This window comes from Salvelinus fontinalis, chromosome 6 (genome assembly GCF_029448725.1).
Source record: "Salvelinus fontinalis isolate EN_2023a chromosome 6, ASM2944872v1, whole genome shotgun sequence".
Lineage (NCBI taxonomy): Eukaryota > Metazoa > Chordata > Actinopteri > Salmoniformes > Salmonidae > Salvelinus > Salvelinus fontinalis.
In genome coordinates this window covers 42,997,859-43,016,370 of record NC_074670.1, presented here as the reverse complement: position 1 = coordinate 43,016,370, position 18,512 = coordinate 42,997,859, and the positions used below count along the sequence as shown (strand labels likewise).

General features: G+C 41.0%; 1 protein-coding gene across 2 annotated transcripts; it reads right to left on the bottom strand.

Annotated features, from left to right (window-relative positions):
* Nucleotides 1-630: 630 nt before the first annotated feature.
* On the bottom strand, nucleotides 631-7,938 carry LOC129857857 (protein FAM199X). 2 transcript variants are annotated; one of them, XM_055926501.1, is made up of 7 exons: nucleotides 7,823-7,938; nucleotides 7,181-7,361; nucleotides 6,860-7,079; nucleotides 6,614-6,784; nucleotides 6,366-6,527; nucleotides 4,479-4,748; nucleotides 631-2,056 (listed from the first exon to the last, which is right to left on the bottom strand). In XM_055926501.1, exons 2-7 carry the CDS (start codon nucleotides 7,345-7,347, stop codon nucleotides 1,880-1,882), a joined length of 1,167 nt encoding a protein of 388 aa, XP_055782476.1. In that variant the 5' UTR covers nucleotides 7,348-7,361; nucleotides 7,823-7,938; the 3' UTR covers nucleotides 631-1,879. The 2 variants fall into 2 exon arrangements, with proteins under 2 accessions (XP_055782476.1, XP_055782477.1); XM_055926502.1 differs by having other exon boundaries at nucleotides 6,614-6,766; nucleotides 7,823-7,936.
* Nucleotides 7,939-18,512: the final 10,574 nt, after the last annotated feature.

Sequence of the window (18,512 nt, the reverse complement as noted above, 5' to 3'; positions counted from 1 at the left end):
ATGTACCCTGGACTGTGGAGTCACTAAGACACTATGATTAATCACAGATCTATTTCACCGCCTTCATTTACACACTATCTTTCCTTTGCATAACTGTTCTCTTGTTTTATACCTATAATGTATTTATTCTAGCTAATGCACTACCTATTGACCTTCAGTCTCCGATAAAGGAAATTGATTTGCAATGAAGCTCAAATGATGAACTCCTATGCCACTGCATGCTGTTCCACATACTGAACTGATGTGTAAACACAATAAAATACATTAGTCTTAACAAATGTTAGTCCCAGACATGTTACCACCACATTAAGTACTACTTCTAATAGGCTTGTAAAATGTCCTATTAACAAGATAAAACTACTACATTTTAGGATTAGTTTGATTGTAACGTAATAGACATATTTAGCATGCATTTTGTGAATTAACATCTTTACAACAATGTGTAATTGTAATTTTTGTCAGATGTTGTATATTGCCCTTGTAAGTGGCTTTGGGGTGAACAAATATTGGAAAACATTGCTCCATTGCAGCCATTTTGTGTTGCAATAGCCAATCAAGAAGTATGGTTTATCAATGTATATAGTCAATCAAGGCGATACCTCTCGCGAAAATTAAGATACAAATCTGAAGGAAAATTTGATGCGTCGATGACAATTTATTTCTCATTTTGCATTACATTATTGAGTAGATCACACAGAAACACCTGCATTCTGGTATGCTTCTGTTCTGCAACCATCTTGCTCACGTCAAAAATACATTGCAGTGGCATATACAGCAACTTGAAATTGGTCACCCAAGAAAGCAAGCAATGAATACTCCCTAACTTGGTGCAGCAACCTTTTTCCCCCACCGAATGAATGGAATTTCATGGCTATTCATTTATTTATTCAAAATAAAGATCTACTCACAACATCTAGTTTATCTAATATATTGTTTTTATAATTACTCAAAAGGGGTAACTTTATACAGGAAAAAGACAAAGCGACATATACAGGTGATAAAAGCTTCTTCAGGTAAATACATTTTCTAATGTGCAGAAGTTAGTGTTGTGTTCATGTTGAAAGAGTAAATACTGTCGCTCCACAGGGTGGGGTCCACCACAATATCCAAGGAGAGTAAGCAAAGATGTCAAGAAATACCTTCCCACCTAAAGAACATGCAGTCATACTACAGTTCAATAGCATTCAATATGGGAATCTCTCTAATTTGCAATGCACTGGATAGCTGCATTATTTTACATTTAATTGTCAAGTCTACACCCCCATGCACAAAATACACACAAGGAAAAGAAAACAAAACAGATTCCTGTGACTTATTAAATTACCTTTGACAATGTAGGATTGAATGTTTCATTTCTATGTATTTGTTAGAGCCCAAGTCTGTATCACCACTTAACCCTGATGTGTTTATGAACATGTAGGCCTTAACTTAAGGGGAAACTTAATGTAAAAACGGTTCTTTATGATTTAACTGCATTTATATACAAACACCACAATAAGAAGCCATTGAAAATATGTTAAGCATTTACAACTCAATGTCAACTGTTAATTTACCGTAATGCCAACGGTGATGACTTCCCATGCATTGATTCAGTGTTCCCTCTATGCCTTCAAGATTAAGTTAATCACAGAATGACGTTAATCTTGGTAAGTTTTACTTGGAGTATTTTTCTGAAAAATACTCCAATGTTTATACAGCTTCAGTTTTTAGAATTCTGTGCAGGCGTCCAGTTCTAAGGACATAAAATAACTCCAGACTGATTCCAATAGTGCAGCTTCGCTTCAACGTAAACTAGACTCTAGGATGTGGGACCACCTGCGACGTTTGTGGAAGATGCTATTGTGAGGCTTAAGAAGGAACACTGACTCATTCACTCTTGTCACATCAAGACGTCGACCACATCTTCTCCACGGTCCTCCTCCTCCGTGACTTTGAGTGACAGCACCTCTTCGTTGAGGAAGAGGCCACTCAGCCTCTCCTTGCGGGCCTGTCTCTGCTCCTTCAGCTGTCTCTTACGCAGGGCTTTCTGCTGCAGCTTTCTCTGCTTAGAACGTTTCTACAATAAACATAGGAAAATAAATACATGTGTGGCGGTGACACACCAAGCACACAAGATGCAGGGTTCTCCCCAAAGAATGTAAGTGGCACTGCACCACGTTCTGGACTGAAGTGGATTTAACAAGTGAAGGATCAAAAAGGGATAATAGCTTTCACCTGGATTGACATGGTCAGTCTACTATACATCTTGGAAAGAGCAGGTGTTCTTGATGTTTTGCTTACTCAGTATGTATGTATACACAGTGTATTCGGGAAGTATTCAGACCCATTGACATATTCCACATTGTTACTTTACAGCCGTATTCTAAAATTGATTATATTGTTCCCCCCTCAATACACAACACCCCATAATGACAAAGCAAAAATGGGTTTTAGACATCTGAAATTTTACATTTACATAAGTATTCAGACCCTTTAATCAGTACTTTGTTGAAGAACCTTTGACAGCGATTACAGCCTCGAGTCTTCTTGGGTATGAAGCTACAAGCTTGGCACACCGGTATTTGGGGAGTTTCTCCCATTCTTCTCTCAAGCTCTGTCAGGTTGGATAGGGGGCGTCGCTGCACAGCTTTTCCAGGTCTCTCCAGAGATGTTCGATCAGGTTCAAGTCCAGGGTCTGGTTGGGACAAGAACATTCAGAGACTTGTCCCGAAGCCACCCCTGCTTTGTCTTGAGTGTGTGCTCAAGGTCATTATCCTGTTGAAAGGTGATCCATCGCCCCAGTCTGAGGTTCTGAGCGCTGTGGAGGAGGTTTTCATCTTGGATCTCAGTACTTTGCTCCGTTCATCCATCCATCCTGAATTGTCTCCCGGTCCTGCCCCTTAAAAACATCCCCACAGCATGCTGCTGCCACCACTATGCCTTAGGGATGGAGCCAGGTTTCTTCCAGATATAATGCTTGGCATTCAGGCCAAAGAGTTCAATCTTGGTTTCATCAGACCAGAGAATCTCAGGCTGTCATGTGCCTTCTACTGAGGAGTGGCTTCCATCTGGCCACTCTATCATAAGGGCCTGATTGGTAGAGTGCTGCAGAGATGGTTGTTCTTCTGGAAGGTTTCCCATCTCCACAGAGGAACGATGTAGTTCGGTCAGAGTGACCATCGGGTTCTTGGTCACCTCCCTGACCAAGGCCCGTCTCCCCCAATTGCTCAGTTTGGCCAGGCTGCCAGCTCTAGAAAAAGAGTCTTGGTGGTCCTAAACTTCTTCCATTTAAGAATAATGGAGGCCACTGTGTTCTTGGGGATCTTCAATAATGCAGAATTGTTTTTGTACCCTTCCCCAGATCTGTGCCTCGACACAATCCTGTCTCGGAGCTCTACGGACAACTCCTTAGACCTCATGGCTTGGTTTTTGCTCTGACATGTACTGTCAACCTTAGACAGGTGTGCCCCTTTCAAAATAATGTCCAATCAATTGAATTTACCACAGATAGATGTTTCCACAACTTGATTGGAGTCTCAAGGATGATCAATGAAAACGGGATACACCTTTTTACTTGGCGCATCGTGCAATAGCGACTCCTTGTGGCGAGCCGGGTGCCTGCAGGCTGACATCAGTCATCAGTTCAATAGTGTTTCCTCCGACACATTGGTGTGGCTGGCTTCCGGGTTAAGCGGGCAGGTGTGAAGGAGTGCGGTTTGACGATTCATGTTTCGGAGGACGCATGACTCAAACTTCGCCTCTCACGAGCCCGGTGGGGAGTTGCAGCGATGAGACAAGATTGTAATTGGATTGCAAATTGGGATGGAAAAAGGGGGTAACAATTTATTTTTTATAAAACAAAAAGATACAAATAAATAAAAAGTACTTTCCAAATGCACTGTATACAGTACCAGTCAAAAGTTGACACCTACTAATTCAAGGGTTTTTACATTGTACATTCTACATTGTAAAATAATAGTGAAGATATTAAAACTATGAAATAACACACATGGAATCGTAGTAAGCAAAAAAAGCATTAAAAACATTTTAGATTTGTAAAAATAAAGAAAAATCCTTGAATGAGCAGGTGTCCGAACTTTTGACTGGTACTGCACATACAGCCGTGTCGGTTACCGACACAATGATGCGGCAAACTTTGCAGCCAGTACAAGTTGATACAAATTTGCAAGTTCACTAGCGAGAGTGCAAGCTCAAGACAGACAGGCAGAGTAGACAGGAAGAGTAAAAAGAAACTAAACCAACCTCCATGCATGGTCAATGTGTTTATAGAGGAGATTCAATTTCATCCAGATATTTTCTGCTGGGCAATGTATCCGGCATTGTTTTTATTTGTTGTTCTTTTATGTAATTTTTATCTGCCAAAAGCCAGCATTTACTGGCAAATTAAAACACTGGTACAGTCCAAAGTATTTGATGAGGAGGATCACGATACCAGCCATAGTGTACTCTTAACAGGCAGAGTGAAGCCCCTTCCTTACCTTGGAGTCCCGGATCCGCTCAGCAGCACTGGACAGGTTCCCGTCGCTGTGGGCGCGGCTGATGTTAGCCGCACTGCAGTTGGAGGCAGAGTTGCCGGTGGAGCCTGTGGATCCGGTGGAACTGCTGGCACTGCTGACCATGCTAGCGTTGCTGCTGCTGGCCCCACTCACCCCGCTGGTGCTAGCACTGCTGTGGCCACTCCTCTTCCAGCTGTCCCGGGTGCTGCAGGGGCGCAGTCGTGGACTGTGCTCCCGGATGTAGTTTCTCACCTGTTCGATAGGAACGTTTAGGCCTTAGGTTCAACACACTTCCGACAACATTTAGATCAGAGTACACTGCCCAGCATACAGGGCCACAATCCAAGTACAATAATTTTGTCATTTTGCACCTAGGGATGAAACGGTTACCTGTTTCACGATAAACCACGGTAAAATTCACGACAATTAGTATTACCGTTTCCAATTTCAATTATCATTAAAAAACCGTTTGAAAACCACACGGTAAATACAGTCCAGCATCAACAGTCTGACGCAAGCGCAGCATGCAACGTAGGTTTTGTTTTGTGTGAAAACATGGCGGAAGGCAGTAACAACGCTCCAGAGATTTTTCAGCCTTCTAAGGGGACCAAATCTGAAGTTTGGTCATATTTTGTGTTTTACAAGAGTGCTGAGGGAAACTTAAAATCGAAGATGGTCACCCTGTCTGCAGAACATGGAGGGGAAAAAATAAAAAAAATTGCTGCGAAAGGGGGCATCACTTCAAATCTCAAGTCATCTTTATGACCACCACCCACTACTTTATAGCGAATGCAAGGTAAGTTAATTTCTAGCTCAATTCATTATGTGGGACTTCGAAATGTCATGGTGTGTCTGTCTAACTTGCTAATAGCTTGTCAATAATGTGAACTGAAGCTTTCAGTGTTACCTAATCTTGTAAAAATACTACATGTTGTTCTGCTGCTGTATGCATCTGCAGACTATTAGCCCACTGCATACGATAACACGTTATGTAGTTTAGTCACCCAACCAACCCCATTTGTTCATTTCAAATCTGGCAGACGCCGACTTGGTTGTAAAAGTGTTCCAACAGGAGAAACACTATAGACTCCTATACAAGACTCCTGTAGTTATGTCAATTGTTGGGTTCATTGCAATTACTATCACTGTCTTCTTAAGACTCATTTGTAGTCATGTAAATTGTGCATGGGGTCATTGCATATACTCAAATACAACACAGAAGATAGTGTAAGTGAATAATATTTATAATGTAACACCAATAATAATACATTTGCTATTCCCTTGTTTACAGAGTGGGCGCGCAGCAGGCAAACCTAGTGATACTACTGGTCCCGCATCTACAGTTGTGACAGACACTCAAGCAAGCATTTAAAAAGGCAGGCTGCTTATACACCAACATCAAAAATTGCTCAAGACCTTAGTGCAGCCCTTTCATATTGCATTGCAAAGGACATAATCCCATTTCAAATTGTTGAGAGGCCTGGCTTTCTGAGGCCAATGAAGGTCGCCGTGCCTCACTACAAAGTGAGTGCTGCTAATTTTATTTGTTGTTTATTTGCTTACTTAAGGTTGTATTCATTTAAACCTGAACTAAGGAAACTTTTACCTCTCATGGTCACATGGTGCCATCTTTAAATTATTTTAATGTTTATGCACAAAAAAAGTGCATGGTGCTGCTAATTTTATTTGTTGTTTGTTGAATTTCAGAATAAAAAATTGTGAAATTATTTCAGTGTGTGTATCAGTACTTTTTGAACATGTCCATCACATTTTAACAATACCGCGATAATACTGATGATAATTTTGGTCACTATAATTGTGATATGAAATGTTCATACCGTTTCATCTCTAATTGTGCCATTCACTCACCTGTTTCAGTTTCTCATCAGTCAGGCAGTTGAGCTCGATGATAAACTCGCTGTCTGTGGGGGATATCTGTGCACACGGGTCAATGATCTTGATGATATCCAACTGCTCTCGTAGCCCCATCTCCGTGCTGACCTTTCTGCTCAAATATTCAATATATTCCACCTGAGAGGCAGACAAAGCATTAAACACATCTGCAACTGCTGCTTTACAATTCCTGGCATTGTGAAATTGAGAGCAGGTCTCCATACCTGTTCATCATTGGTCATAGCACTCCAGGGGAGCTCATCCATATTTCTATGTGGTTTGGACTTTCTCTTGGAGGAAAGGCATGGGGAGCTGGGAACACTGGGTATGATGTCAGAGAGCACATCACTTCCACTGGCTATGTCGCTTCCAGGCAGCTGTGGATAAGCAAAAAACTTTTACTCCAAATGTAACAACTATCAACATACTTAAACAATAATATTTCTGTCATCACATTTAGTGTAGCCTACCTGCCACTCAAATTCACTGTCTGACCAGTCCCAGTAAGTGCTGATAGAGGAGGACACGTCGCTGCAGACACTGCCCTCTGGGAACAGGTCGAAAGAGGTGAACTCCTGGTCGTCCAGGAGGGAGTAGCAGTCCTCCTGGTCTCCCACGGAGACAGAGGAGAACAGCTCCTCGCTGCATTCTGAGCTGGCCACACTCGTTCCACAGGAAGTCAGGTTCCATCTGAAAACAGTGGTTAGTTTAGCCTATATGAACAACTAAATTACACTACCGCTTTGTTTTGAAAGCTGTTACACAAGCCACAAACAGGTATCAGGTCTTACCTGTTACTATGGAAGCGGCGCAGAGGGTCTGTCCGGTGACAAGAGGACAACTGAAAGCCAAAATCACTGACATCCAAAGTGCCTGCCTCACTGAAGTTCCCTCGCTGCGACAGCAGTGGAAATGGCTCCTCGGGGGCTAGGAACTTTCCATAAAGAGCCTCAGACATAACGATTTCTCCCCCTGAGAAAATGGTTAATATGGCCAAATGTTAAACAAGGCTCTTTTCACTTACATAAACAGATTACCGCTAGCGTGTTAGTTACTTGAGTTTGGTTGGCACGACAAGAAAGCTAGCGTAGCGACTAGCAGTCTTTAACACTAACAAAATATTGTTAACGCTAGCAAGCTACGTTAACTTCACCAGCAAACTTCCGAGCTGGCTTGTTACCTTGTCAATTTCAAGTGTTAACGACATGGTTGACCCTAATAAGTTATTTGGGACACAAAACACAGAATAATTTTAAAGGCAAACAACGAGGCCTCGTTAGCTAACTTAGCTAATTTAAATCGCGTCGCGAAAATGAGTCGTAAAACACAGCAAGCCAGCGGGCTTGTTCGAGATAATCCATTATACCACGACATTATTGTTCGCAAAACATCTTGCCAGATTTACAGAAGAATAAATTGATCAAGCAACAAACCTGCCGTTGTTCAGAGAAAAACCTCCTCCATTTGCAAATTCTCCTCGCCGTGCAAATTATTTCGACAAAACGACGCAACTCCACAACCACACACGTCAATGCCACGCTTTGAAAACTACAGCGCCCTCTTGCGAGAGAAAAATAAAAAATATAACGTAGATGGCGTGGCTTCTTCTTCTGTGGGTTTTATGGCGGAATACAACCCTAAAATGTATATTGCCGCCACCAACTGGACGGGTTGAAAAACCAAAACAAGGTCAAAAGAAAATCCATACGTAATAGGGAAATTAACTTAATCCACCCAAATAAAAATAGTACAAAAACAAAACAAAACTCCCATTTCTTCCTTCTTTCAAATCTCAATATCTCCCTTCTCAAGGTCTAGGGCCCGAGAGGATGCTTGTGACAATATTCCATGTAACTCCTCCGCCTAGAAATCGTTCTAGAAATCTGCCGTATCAACAATGATATCTTCTTCCTGGAACTTCTCTCCACCTTGGCAGTGCCATTAATCACCATAGATATAAAGGCCACAAAGCCCACCTTCTTAACATTTAAAATGTCAGGATCCTGCTGGTCATAAGCAACCCCTGCAGTGAAGGCCTATCCACCACCATGGATTCTTCAGGTGCACCATTCAAAACCTCAACCCTTTTAACAGCTGCTGCATATGAAATGCCCTGACTTTGGCCACCTCATTTTCTTTCACCCTTGTCGGGCATTCCAAAGACGTGGCTTCATGGTTGCCACCACAATTGCAACATGTCACATTTTCATCACTTTTAAAACACATGACATTATCTTTTGGACATCTTGGACATCTCGTTTTCTCCCTTCTGCAAACATGCTCTATAGTTTAAATACCGCAACTCCACTTGAGTAGGGAGAGAGTCCATATAAAAAAACAAAAGAACATATAGACTTTTCACTTTTTCTTCATTCACCACACAATTCATCTGACGTGCATCTCTCACTCCAGGAATATTTTTAATCTCTTCAACATCAACTTCCCACGAGATGCCAGAAATAACCCCCTCGAGGAGTGCCCTGTTCTGAAGAGACAAACATGACACATCAAGCTTATCAAATCGGGTGAGACTAAACAAACGTTCCTTCTGATCCGCAGAAACACAAAAAATCTAAACAAGACCTCCTGACATGATACTCACAGCCTTCACTTTACCCAATAGCATTTCATAGTAGTGCGGACGAAATTGACGAGAGGGTTGGAGAAGCAGCAGCTGTGCAGGAATGCGAACAATATGGGTGTCAGTTCTGATGGTATGGAACGGGAGATTGAGGGTCAAGGACCAGAATGGTTGGTAGTGGAAAGACATAGGAAGAAGAGAGATCATGATACTGAAAGCAGTGGAGTAAAGAAAGCGGAAAGAGGGCCAAGGTAGGAAGCAAGAATAATAATCTGTTGGAGTGGAAAGCGCTGATGGTGTTACACCCTATCCAACTAACTAATGCCGTAGAGAAGGAGGTAAGTTAAGTCAAATTAGCTCGGTTCATTGGAAATGGTAGACTGTTAATATTTTGTGGTAGCCAGGCTCAGTAAGAGAAGATTTTCAAAATGGAAAAGCTTAATGGGAAGATTAATGTCCCTGGTGCTTATGCTAGATTGAAGGGAGTCATAACTGGGGTTCCAATATATATGTCAATAGATGATTTTAAAGAAAATGTGAAGGGAGGTAGAGTGATTGAGGCTAAAAGGTGGATCAGTAGGAAATAAGGTCAAAGTAGTGAAAGCTTATCAATGCTGATGAGGTTTGGAAAAGTACAGATAGGATCAATGTCAGAGAATTTGTCCCTTCCCCATTGCAGTGTTTTAAATGCCAAAGAATGGGACATGTAGCTGTTTTTTTTAATGTATTTTACCTTTATTTAACTAGGCAAGTCAGTTAAGAACAAATTCTTATTTACAATGACGGCCTAGGAACCGTGGGTTAACTGCCTTGTTCAGGGGCAGAATGACTGATTTTTACCTTGGGGATTCAATCTTGCAACCTTTCAGTTACTAGTCCAACACTCTAACCACTAGGTTACCTGCCACCCTATTTACAATGTAAAAGAAGGAAATGTGCCAAGTGTGGAAGGGAACAGGATTACAGTGAATGTGGGAGCAATGTCAAGCTTAAGTGTTGTAATTGTGGGGTGGAACATAGTGCAGCATTTGGTGGATGCTAGGTTCAGAGAGAAGCTAGAGAGGCTCAGAGATATAGCAATAGTCATGATGTATTATATGCAGAGGCTGTAAGACAGATTGGTGGAGCTACAGTGTGTAATGATGGAGCTTCCATGGCTGCTCCTGTATTAAGTGGACCGAATGTCAAGGGTGGTGTTTCTGCTGGTCTTGGCATGGTTTCGAGGCCTGTTCAGAAATCTTGTGCTCATGAATATACAGTGTCAAAGCACACTTTGATAATGAATGATGTTGACTTCATAGCTTTTATTGGTATGTTTATCAATATGACCCGGGTTGTGGAAAGCAGAAATGCCAGATTGAAGGTTATCGTGGAGACGGCAAAAGAGATATTGGGGGTAACAGATGTTACTGTTGAATTGGTTGTTGACATGCTGAACAATCCTAAGGGTGGAGAGTTTCAGCATGATATACAGTGAAGGAAAAAAGTATTTGATCCCCTGCTGATTTTGTACGTTTGCCCACTGACAAAGAAATGATCAGTCTATAATTTTAATGGTAGGTTTATTTGAACAGTGAGAGACAGAATAACAACACAAATATCCAGAAAAACGCATGTCAAAAATGTTATAAATTGATTTGCATTTTAATGAGGGAAATAAGTATTTGACCCCTTCTCAATCAGAAAGATTTCTGGGTCCCAGGTGTCTTTCATACAGGTAACGAACTGAGATTAGGAGCACACTCTTAAAGGGAGTGCTCCTAATCTCAGTTTCTTACCTGTATAAAAGATACCTGAAAGAAGCAATCAATGAATCAGATTCCAAACTCTCCACCATGGTCAAGACCAAAGAGCTCTCCAAGGATGTCAGGGACAAGATTGTAGACCTACACAAGGCTGGAATGGGCTACAAGACCATCGCCAAGCAGCTTGGTGAGAAGGTGACAACAGTTTCTGCGATTATTCGCAAATGGAAGAAACACAAAAGAACTGTCAATCTCCCTCAGCCTGGGGCTCCATGCAAGATCTCACCTCGTGGAGTTGCAATGATCATGAGAACGGTGAGGAATCAGCCCAGAACTACACAGGAGGATCTTGCAATGATCTCAAGGCAGCTGGGACCATAGTCACCAAGAAAACAATTGGTAACACACTACGCCGTGAAGGACTGAAATCCTGCAGCGCCCGCAAGGTCCCCCTGCTCAAGAAAGCACATATACATGCCCGTCTGAAGTTTGCCAATGAACATCTGAATGATTCAGAGGACAACTGGGTGAACGTGTTGTGGTCAGATGAGACCAAAATGGAGTTCTTTAGCATCAACTCAACTTGCCGTGTTTGGAGGAAGAGGAATGCTGCCTATGACCCCAAGAAACCATCCCCACCGTCAAACATGGAGGTGGAAACATTATGCTTTGGGGGTGTTTTTCTGCTAAGGGGACAGGACAACTTCACCGCATCAAAGGGACGATGGACGGGGCCATGTACCGTCAAATCTTGGGTGAAAACCTCCTTCCCTCAGCCAGGGTATTGAAAATGGGTCGTGGATGGGTATTCCAGCATGACAATGACCCAAAACACACGGCCAAGGCAACAAAGGAGTGGCTCAAGAAGAAGCACATTAAGGTCCAGGAGTGGCCTAGCCAGTCTCCAGACCTTAATCCCATAGAAAATCTGTGGAGGGAGCTGAAGGTTCGAGTTGCCAAACGTCAGCCTCGAAACCTTAATGACTTGAAGAAGATCTGCAAAGAGGAGTGGGACAAAATCCCTCCTGAGATGTGTGCAAAGCTGGTGGCCACCTACAAGAAACGTCTGACCTCTGTGATTGCCAACAAGGGTTTTCCAACCAAGTACTAAGTCATGTTTTGCAGAGGGGTCAAATACTTATTTCCCTAATTAAAATGCAAATCAATTCATAACATTTTTGACATGCGTTTTTCTGGATTATTTTGTTGATATTCTGTCTCTCACTGTTCAAATAAACTTACCATTAAAATTATAGACTGATCATTTCTTTGTCAGTGGGCAAACGTACAAAATCAGCAGGGGATCAAATACTTTTTTCCCTCACTGTAGATTAAGTTTAATGGGGTAGGGGGGTAGGGGAAGGTTTTTTGGGGGAGGGTGTGGTAGACGTTAGTAGGGATATATTTGGTTGTTATTTTAATTTCATGGTAGTACATAATTGGGGAGATCATGATTGATCATACGTTCCTGCAAAGTAGGTGGTGGCATGGACTTAAATCAAAGATTGTTATTGTTCTGTACTTAAATGTTTGTTTGCGGACCGCAATGATAGAAGAAGAGGAAGATGATGATGATGATGGCATGTCATGTGATCTCATCTACCAATCCGGAAATGGTCTGAAATAAACTAACAATCTAGTCAGCTAAAATACATAATTTGAAAATAATTTACACAGATATAGGTTTGTTCAAGAAGTGTAGATATAGATGAAGTATCATGTCGTCAAGCTATGCCAAAGTCGCGGTTGGTGCATCCACAGACTCAAGTTTTTGGGAGGAAGGATTCCATCAGAAATCAAAATCATGGCTAAACAGCTGAAGGTTGTAGACCAATAATTGTTCAGAAAAATACTCAAAGGTTGGTCATTTAATTGCATCCCATTCACTTTGGAACACTGAAATGAACTAGTTTCCATTTCTCTCTAATTTCTCTCTTTGTCTCTAGCCACACACTAGCTCTCTGAGAACCCAAGTTGTCTTATATTGAGCCGGAGTTGTGTTTTGATAACGTCGCAGGGTTTTCTAAAAACATTGAGGCACCATCAGTCAATTGTTGTAAATTCTGTAAACCCTTTGTCCTCTAAAACAGCGGTCCTTCCGCACTGTGCTGAAATTCATACTTTCAATAAAAACGTTTTGCAAATACAACCACCGACTTTTACCTCGTTGCTCATACTACGTAAGATGAGATTCAATTGGGTCTCGGCTGTTTGTTCACCCGTACCCGCCCTCAATTGCTAATAACCCATTTGCAACCCGCCGACTATATGTCATAAAGTGAAAATCTGAGGCCCGCACTCAACCCTAACCCACACGCATAGAAAATGCTCTAGGCTACAGTCAAAGTCTTCAGAACGATTTGTTTACATTTTGGTAGGCTATTTTTTGTCAACTTGTCTATAATTAGATACATGCAGCTTCTCTTTTGTCATTATATAATGCCCTAGGCCAGGAAGATTAAATAAACCCTTGTTCAACAGAATAATGTAAGATTGATAGAATGAATGCTTCAGTCGAGTTGACATTAGAGGTCGACCGATTAATCGGCATGGCCGATTAATTGGCAGGGCCAATTTCAAGTTTTCATAACAATCGGTAATCAGCATTTTTGGATGCCAATTATGGCCGATTACATTGCAATCCACGAGGAGACTGTGTGGCAGGCTGACCACCACCACCATTATCAAAAGGACCTTGTGGCTGCAAGGAGCCAAGGTAAGTTGCTAGCTAGCATTAATAAACAATATATTTTTTAAAACAATCAGTCTTAACATAATCACTAGTTAACTACACATGGTTTATGATATTACTATTTTAACTAGCTTGTCCTGTGTTGCATATAATCAATGCGGTGCCAGTTAATTTATCATCGAATCACAGCCTACTTCAACTTTGCCAAACGGGTGATGATTTAACAAAAGCCCATTAGCGAAAAAAGCACAATCGTTGCACAAATGTACCTAACCATAAACATCAATGCCTTTCTTAAAATCAATAGACAAGTATATTTTTTTAAACCTGCATATTTAGTTAAAATAAATTAATGTCAGCAGGGCTTATTAGCTATGGAAATTGTGTCACTTCTCTTGCGTTCAGTGCAAGCAGAGTCAGGTATAAGCAGCAGTTTTGGGACGCCTGGCTCATTGCGAACTGTGTGAAGACCATTTCTTCCTAATAAACACCGTAATTAATTTACCAGAATTTTACATAATTATGACAAAACATTGAAGGTTGTGCAATGTAACAGCAGTATTTAGACTTAGGGTTGCCACCCGTTCGATAAAATCTGGAACGGTTCCGTATTTCACTGAAAGAATACACATTTTGTTTTCGAAATTATAGTTTCCGGATTTAACCATATTAATGACCTAAGGCTTGTATTTCTGTGTGTTTATTATATTATAATTAAGTCTATGATTTGATATTTGATAGAGCAGTCTGACTGAGCAGTGGTAGGCAGCAGCAGACTGGTAAGTATTCATTCAAACAGCACTTTCCTGCGTTTGCCAGCAGCTCTTAGCAATGCTTGAAGCACAGCGCTGTTAATGACTTCAAGCCTATCAACTCCCTAGATTAGGCTGGCAATACTATAGTGCCTATAAGAACATCCACTAGTCAAAGGTATATGAAATACAAATGGTATAGAGAGAAATAGCCCTATAATTCCTATAATAACTACAGCCTTGTCACGGCCGTCGAATGAAGTAGACCAAAGCTCACTCGAGACACTGTGCGCATCACCCCATAACACGGTGCCTGACCAGTCACATGCTCCCCACGGTAAGCACAGGGAGTTGGCTCAGGTCTATAACCTGACTCCGCCAATCTCCCCGTGTGTCCCCCCAAAACATTTTTTGGGGCTGCCTCTTGTGCCTGCTTCGCTGACTTGCCTCCTCATATCGCCGCCGCTCTGCTTTCGCTGCCTCCAGTTCTTCCCTTGGACGGCGATACTCCCCAGCCTGCCTCCAGGGTCCTTTGCCGTCCAGGATCTCCTCCCATGTCCAGGAGTCCCTTTCACCACGCTGTTTGGTCCTTTGATGGTGGGAAGTTCTGTCACGCCCATTGCTGGAAGAAGACCAAAGCGCAGCATGGTGAGCGTACATATTCCTTTTATTTAGGATGACGCCGACAAAAACAATAAACAATACAAAAACAACCGTGAAGCTTAAGGCTATAGTGCCACAAACAAAGACAACCTCCCACACTAAAAGGAGGGAAAAGGGCTACCTAAGTATGGTTCCCATTTAGAGACAACGATAGACAGCTGTCCCTGATTGAGAACCATACCCGGCCAAAACATAGAAATACAAAATCATAGAAAACAAAAACATAGAATGCCCACCCCAAATCACACCCTTTGACCAAACCAAATAGAGACATAAAAAGGCTCTCTAAGGTCAGTGCGTGACAAGCCTAAAACTTCTTAACTGGGAATATTGAAGACTCATGTTAAACGGAACCACCAGCTTTCATATGTTCTCATGTTCTGAGCAAGGAACTTAAACGTTAGCTTTTTTACATGGCACATGGCACACTTTTACTTTCTTCTCCATCACTGTGTTTTAGCATTATTTAAACCAAATTGATCGTGTTTCCTTATTTATTTGAGACTAAATTGATTTTATTTATGCATTATATTAAGTTAAAATAAAAGTGTTCATTGTTCATTCAGTATTGTTGTAATTGTCATTATTACAAATATATATATAAAAATTGTCCATTTAATCGGTATCGGCTTTTTTTGGTACTCCAATAATCGGTATTGGTATTGGCTTTCAAAAATCATAATCGGTCAACCTCTAGTTTGAACTCTGTATCTCAACACGAGGTTGAGACCATAAACTCACCTCCCGGACAATCACTGGTATGGCTGATTAGCTGTCCTAAGTAAAAACTCTTTAAGCCATACTATTCTACTACTCTTATCAAATCACGATATTCTTCTACTCTCATCACCAATGGGTACCGTTGACACGGCTGGCCAGCCTATCTTCCAAGGAGCATCTTCCAGAGTGAACAAACGTAGAAGACGGGGGGAAACCCTTTTGGACAATCAGAGCCTTACAAGCATGTCATTGAAAGGCCCAACACCCTTCCTAAGGAGGGCTGGTTTGAACAGAGATCCACGGCAAACAAATGCATTTAAACGTAAATACATTCATGATTTCTTACTCCAAACATGCGGTGGTTCGTGTGCAAAGTATATGATTACTGTGAGAATAGTTTCTAAAATGTATCAACGATAAGTGTCTCTTTCTCTCTCTTCCTCCCTGTCCATCTCCTTTGTAACAAGCCACCATAGGTTGTGTCAGTCCGCTAGGGACCGTTTCTCATGTACTAAGTCTGTATGCTTATCCTGTGTTATTATTTAGTTAGCTAGTAAATAAATAATTAAACCAATTTGTCTAGTACTGAATCATAAGTATGGCTGGGGTTTTTGCAGATGCAGGAGGTTATGAGAACGATGATACGATACGAGGTTATGATTAATACGTTGATTGTTTTATGGATGTGATAGGTAATGACCTTTAGAGTTTAATTTGGGAGATGGTAACTCCTTCAACAACCGCTCTCGTGGTGCCCCAAATTCCTAATGAGTTAATTGTTACATTATTAATTTAATCGGGTATCAATTAAACAAAGTCGGGTAACATAACAAAATGTAGAAAAAGTCAATAAGTCTGAATACTTCCCGAAGGCACTGTATATAATAACCACACCAATTTGTAAAGGACAGATGTAGGTTGTTTGTAATCAATTTTTGCATACACTACCTTAAACAATCTCTGAAAACTGACAAAAAGGTGAAAAGTATTATGACCATCCCCATTCTACCCTACGAGCAAGAAGGGAAAAGTCAGTGATTGTATTCGCTCAAATATTTTATTAAAAGTATGAATTTCAGCACCCAGAGGAAGGACCGCAATTTAATAGGACAAACAAAGGTACAGGTAAGCGTTTTCAGAATTGACATTTTTACAAGAATCAACTGATGGTGACTCAATTTGTTGCTAGTAAATCCTGCTACCAGTCATCAAAACTCAACTCCGCCTCGATATAAGAGAATGGAATTATTGTTATGGGATTTTTAGGAATAATGACTAAATTATGTTTACATTTAACTTAGAACTATAACTAAACAGAATACTACTATGTTACTGTATGGATGTATGAATCTTATTATAATCATAATACTGAATATAATGTGTGTAGTTTTAGTCAAGAATTAGAACAAGGACTTTCTGTTCCTTTTTAGAAACGAATGGAGCTATCGTCAGACCGGCTGGAATGCTGTGTTCCTTACAGGACATTCTGTCTCTACCCAGGGAGGGGAGAGACCTTGGGCTTGTAGTAGATTGTTTAACAGGTGGCAGACAATGAGGGAAGGCTTGTGAACTATACTGCCATTGTATCTGAGAGGAGGAGAGACATTTATTACGAAATATGAGGTATATAAACTAATGTACATTATATTTTGGGGAGAGCGCTCCGAAAATAAACTATACTGATTCATTTTGAGACTGATCTCTGTCTATTTTATGCAAATAAGTATGTTACAAATTCTTAGAAACGGACAGGGTTTTAATTGAATTGGTTAATGAACATATAGGAGTAAAATTCCTCTAACAATTATATATATAGCTAGGCTATACCCAGTTTATAGCCAGTGTAGTAGTATAACTCGAGCCGTTGGAATACGCCCCCAGTGGGCAGAGAGCTTGGCATGTTGCATTGAACACGTTTGAATATGGAGAAAAGCCTCTAATTTTACAGTAGTAGGCCTAAACAGGGAAACAGCAACAAGTCCCAGACAGTTCGCAATAGAACATACCAGTGGGGCACTGTTAACTACCTAAATTATTTAGATCATCTGGTTACCACCAGTTACCACCATCTGGTTACCACCGGAATACATTAGAAATATAATTGAATGGTGTTTCCTTTGAAGAGATGGGCCTGGCTGAGAATAGAACATTCCAGTTGTCTGCCTTAGTGTGGCGCTGTTTACCACAAATTTCTGGAAAAGTCTATAATTAACCTGTACAGCTCTTGATCCATTGTCCCACCTACAATGCAACAACTTGTCAATGATTTGACCTTTTATAGAATACCCCCCTTTTACTAATGACTTAAAGGTGAGTGACCATTAACATTGGCTGCATATCCACTGTCTCCCAAAGTTTGGAATTGCACATTTATTTTCATCTCAGGAATTTAACAATGGTGTGAAGTAGCTCAAGCCAATGTTTACACCTATCCAATGCTTGGATATCCATGACGAGAGGAATGGACCATTTCTATGCAGCCTTTGGTTTCAGGTGGCTTCATCAACAGAGGGAGTGTGTCCCAAATGGCACCCTATCCCTATAATGTATCTAGTGTGCAAATTTTGACCAATCGCCAGTTAACCTCAAGTTTCGATTGACGCACCGGTGACGATGTGCCAACTTATGTTTGGTAGCGTCCGAACTGCTTGGGTTACAAACGGTTGGTGTTCTCAGGTTTGCTCTATGACCCCCAAACGTTCTTCGGAAGATAACCTGTACCGGTAAAAAAGAATGGAAGTATGAACGTTTTGTGTGTACCCCAAAAAAGAGGTTAAACATGTGTAAAAAATATATATATACAGTACCAGTCAAAAGTTTGGACACCTACTCATTCAAGGGTTTTTCTTTATTTTAACTATTTTCTACATTGTAGAATAATAGTGAAGATATCAAAACTATGAAGTAACACATATGGAATCATGCAGTAACCCAAAAAGTGTTAAACAAATCAAAAAATATTTTAGCCAC

Bases quoted from the DNA above. Each gene is read 5' to 3' on its own strand.
- LOC129857857 (XM_055926501.1), bottom strand. From the start codon at position 7,347: ATGTCTGAGGCTCTTTATGGAAAGTTCCTAGCCCCCGAGGAGCCATTT. The intron at 6,785-6,859 runs GTAGGCTACACT...TTGGAGTAAAAG, and splicing joins ACAGTGAATTTGAGTGGCAG to TTTTTTGCTTATCCACAGCT. The intron at 2,057-4,478 runs GTAAGGAAGGGG...TGTTTATTGTAG, and splicing joins AGCGGATCCGGGACTCCAAG to AAACGTTCTAAGCAGAGAAA.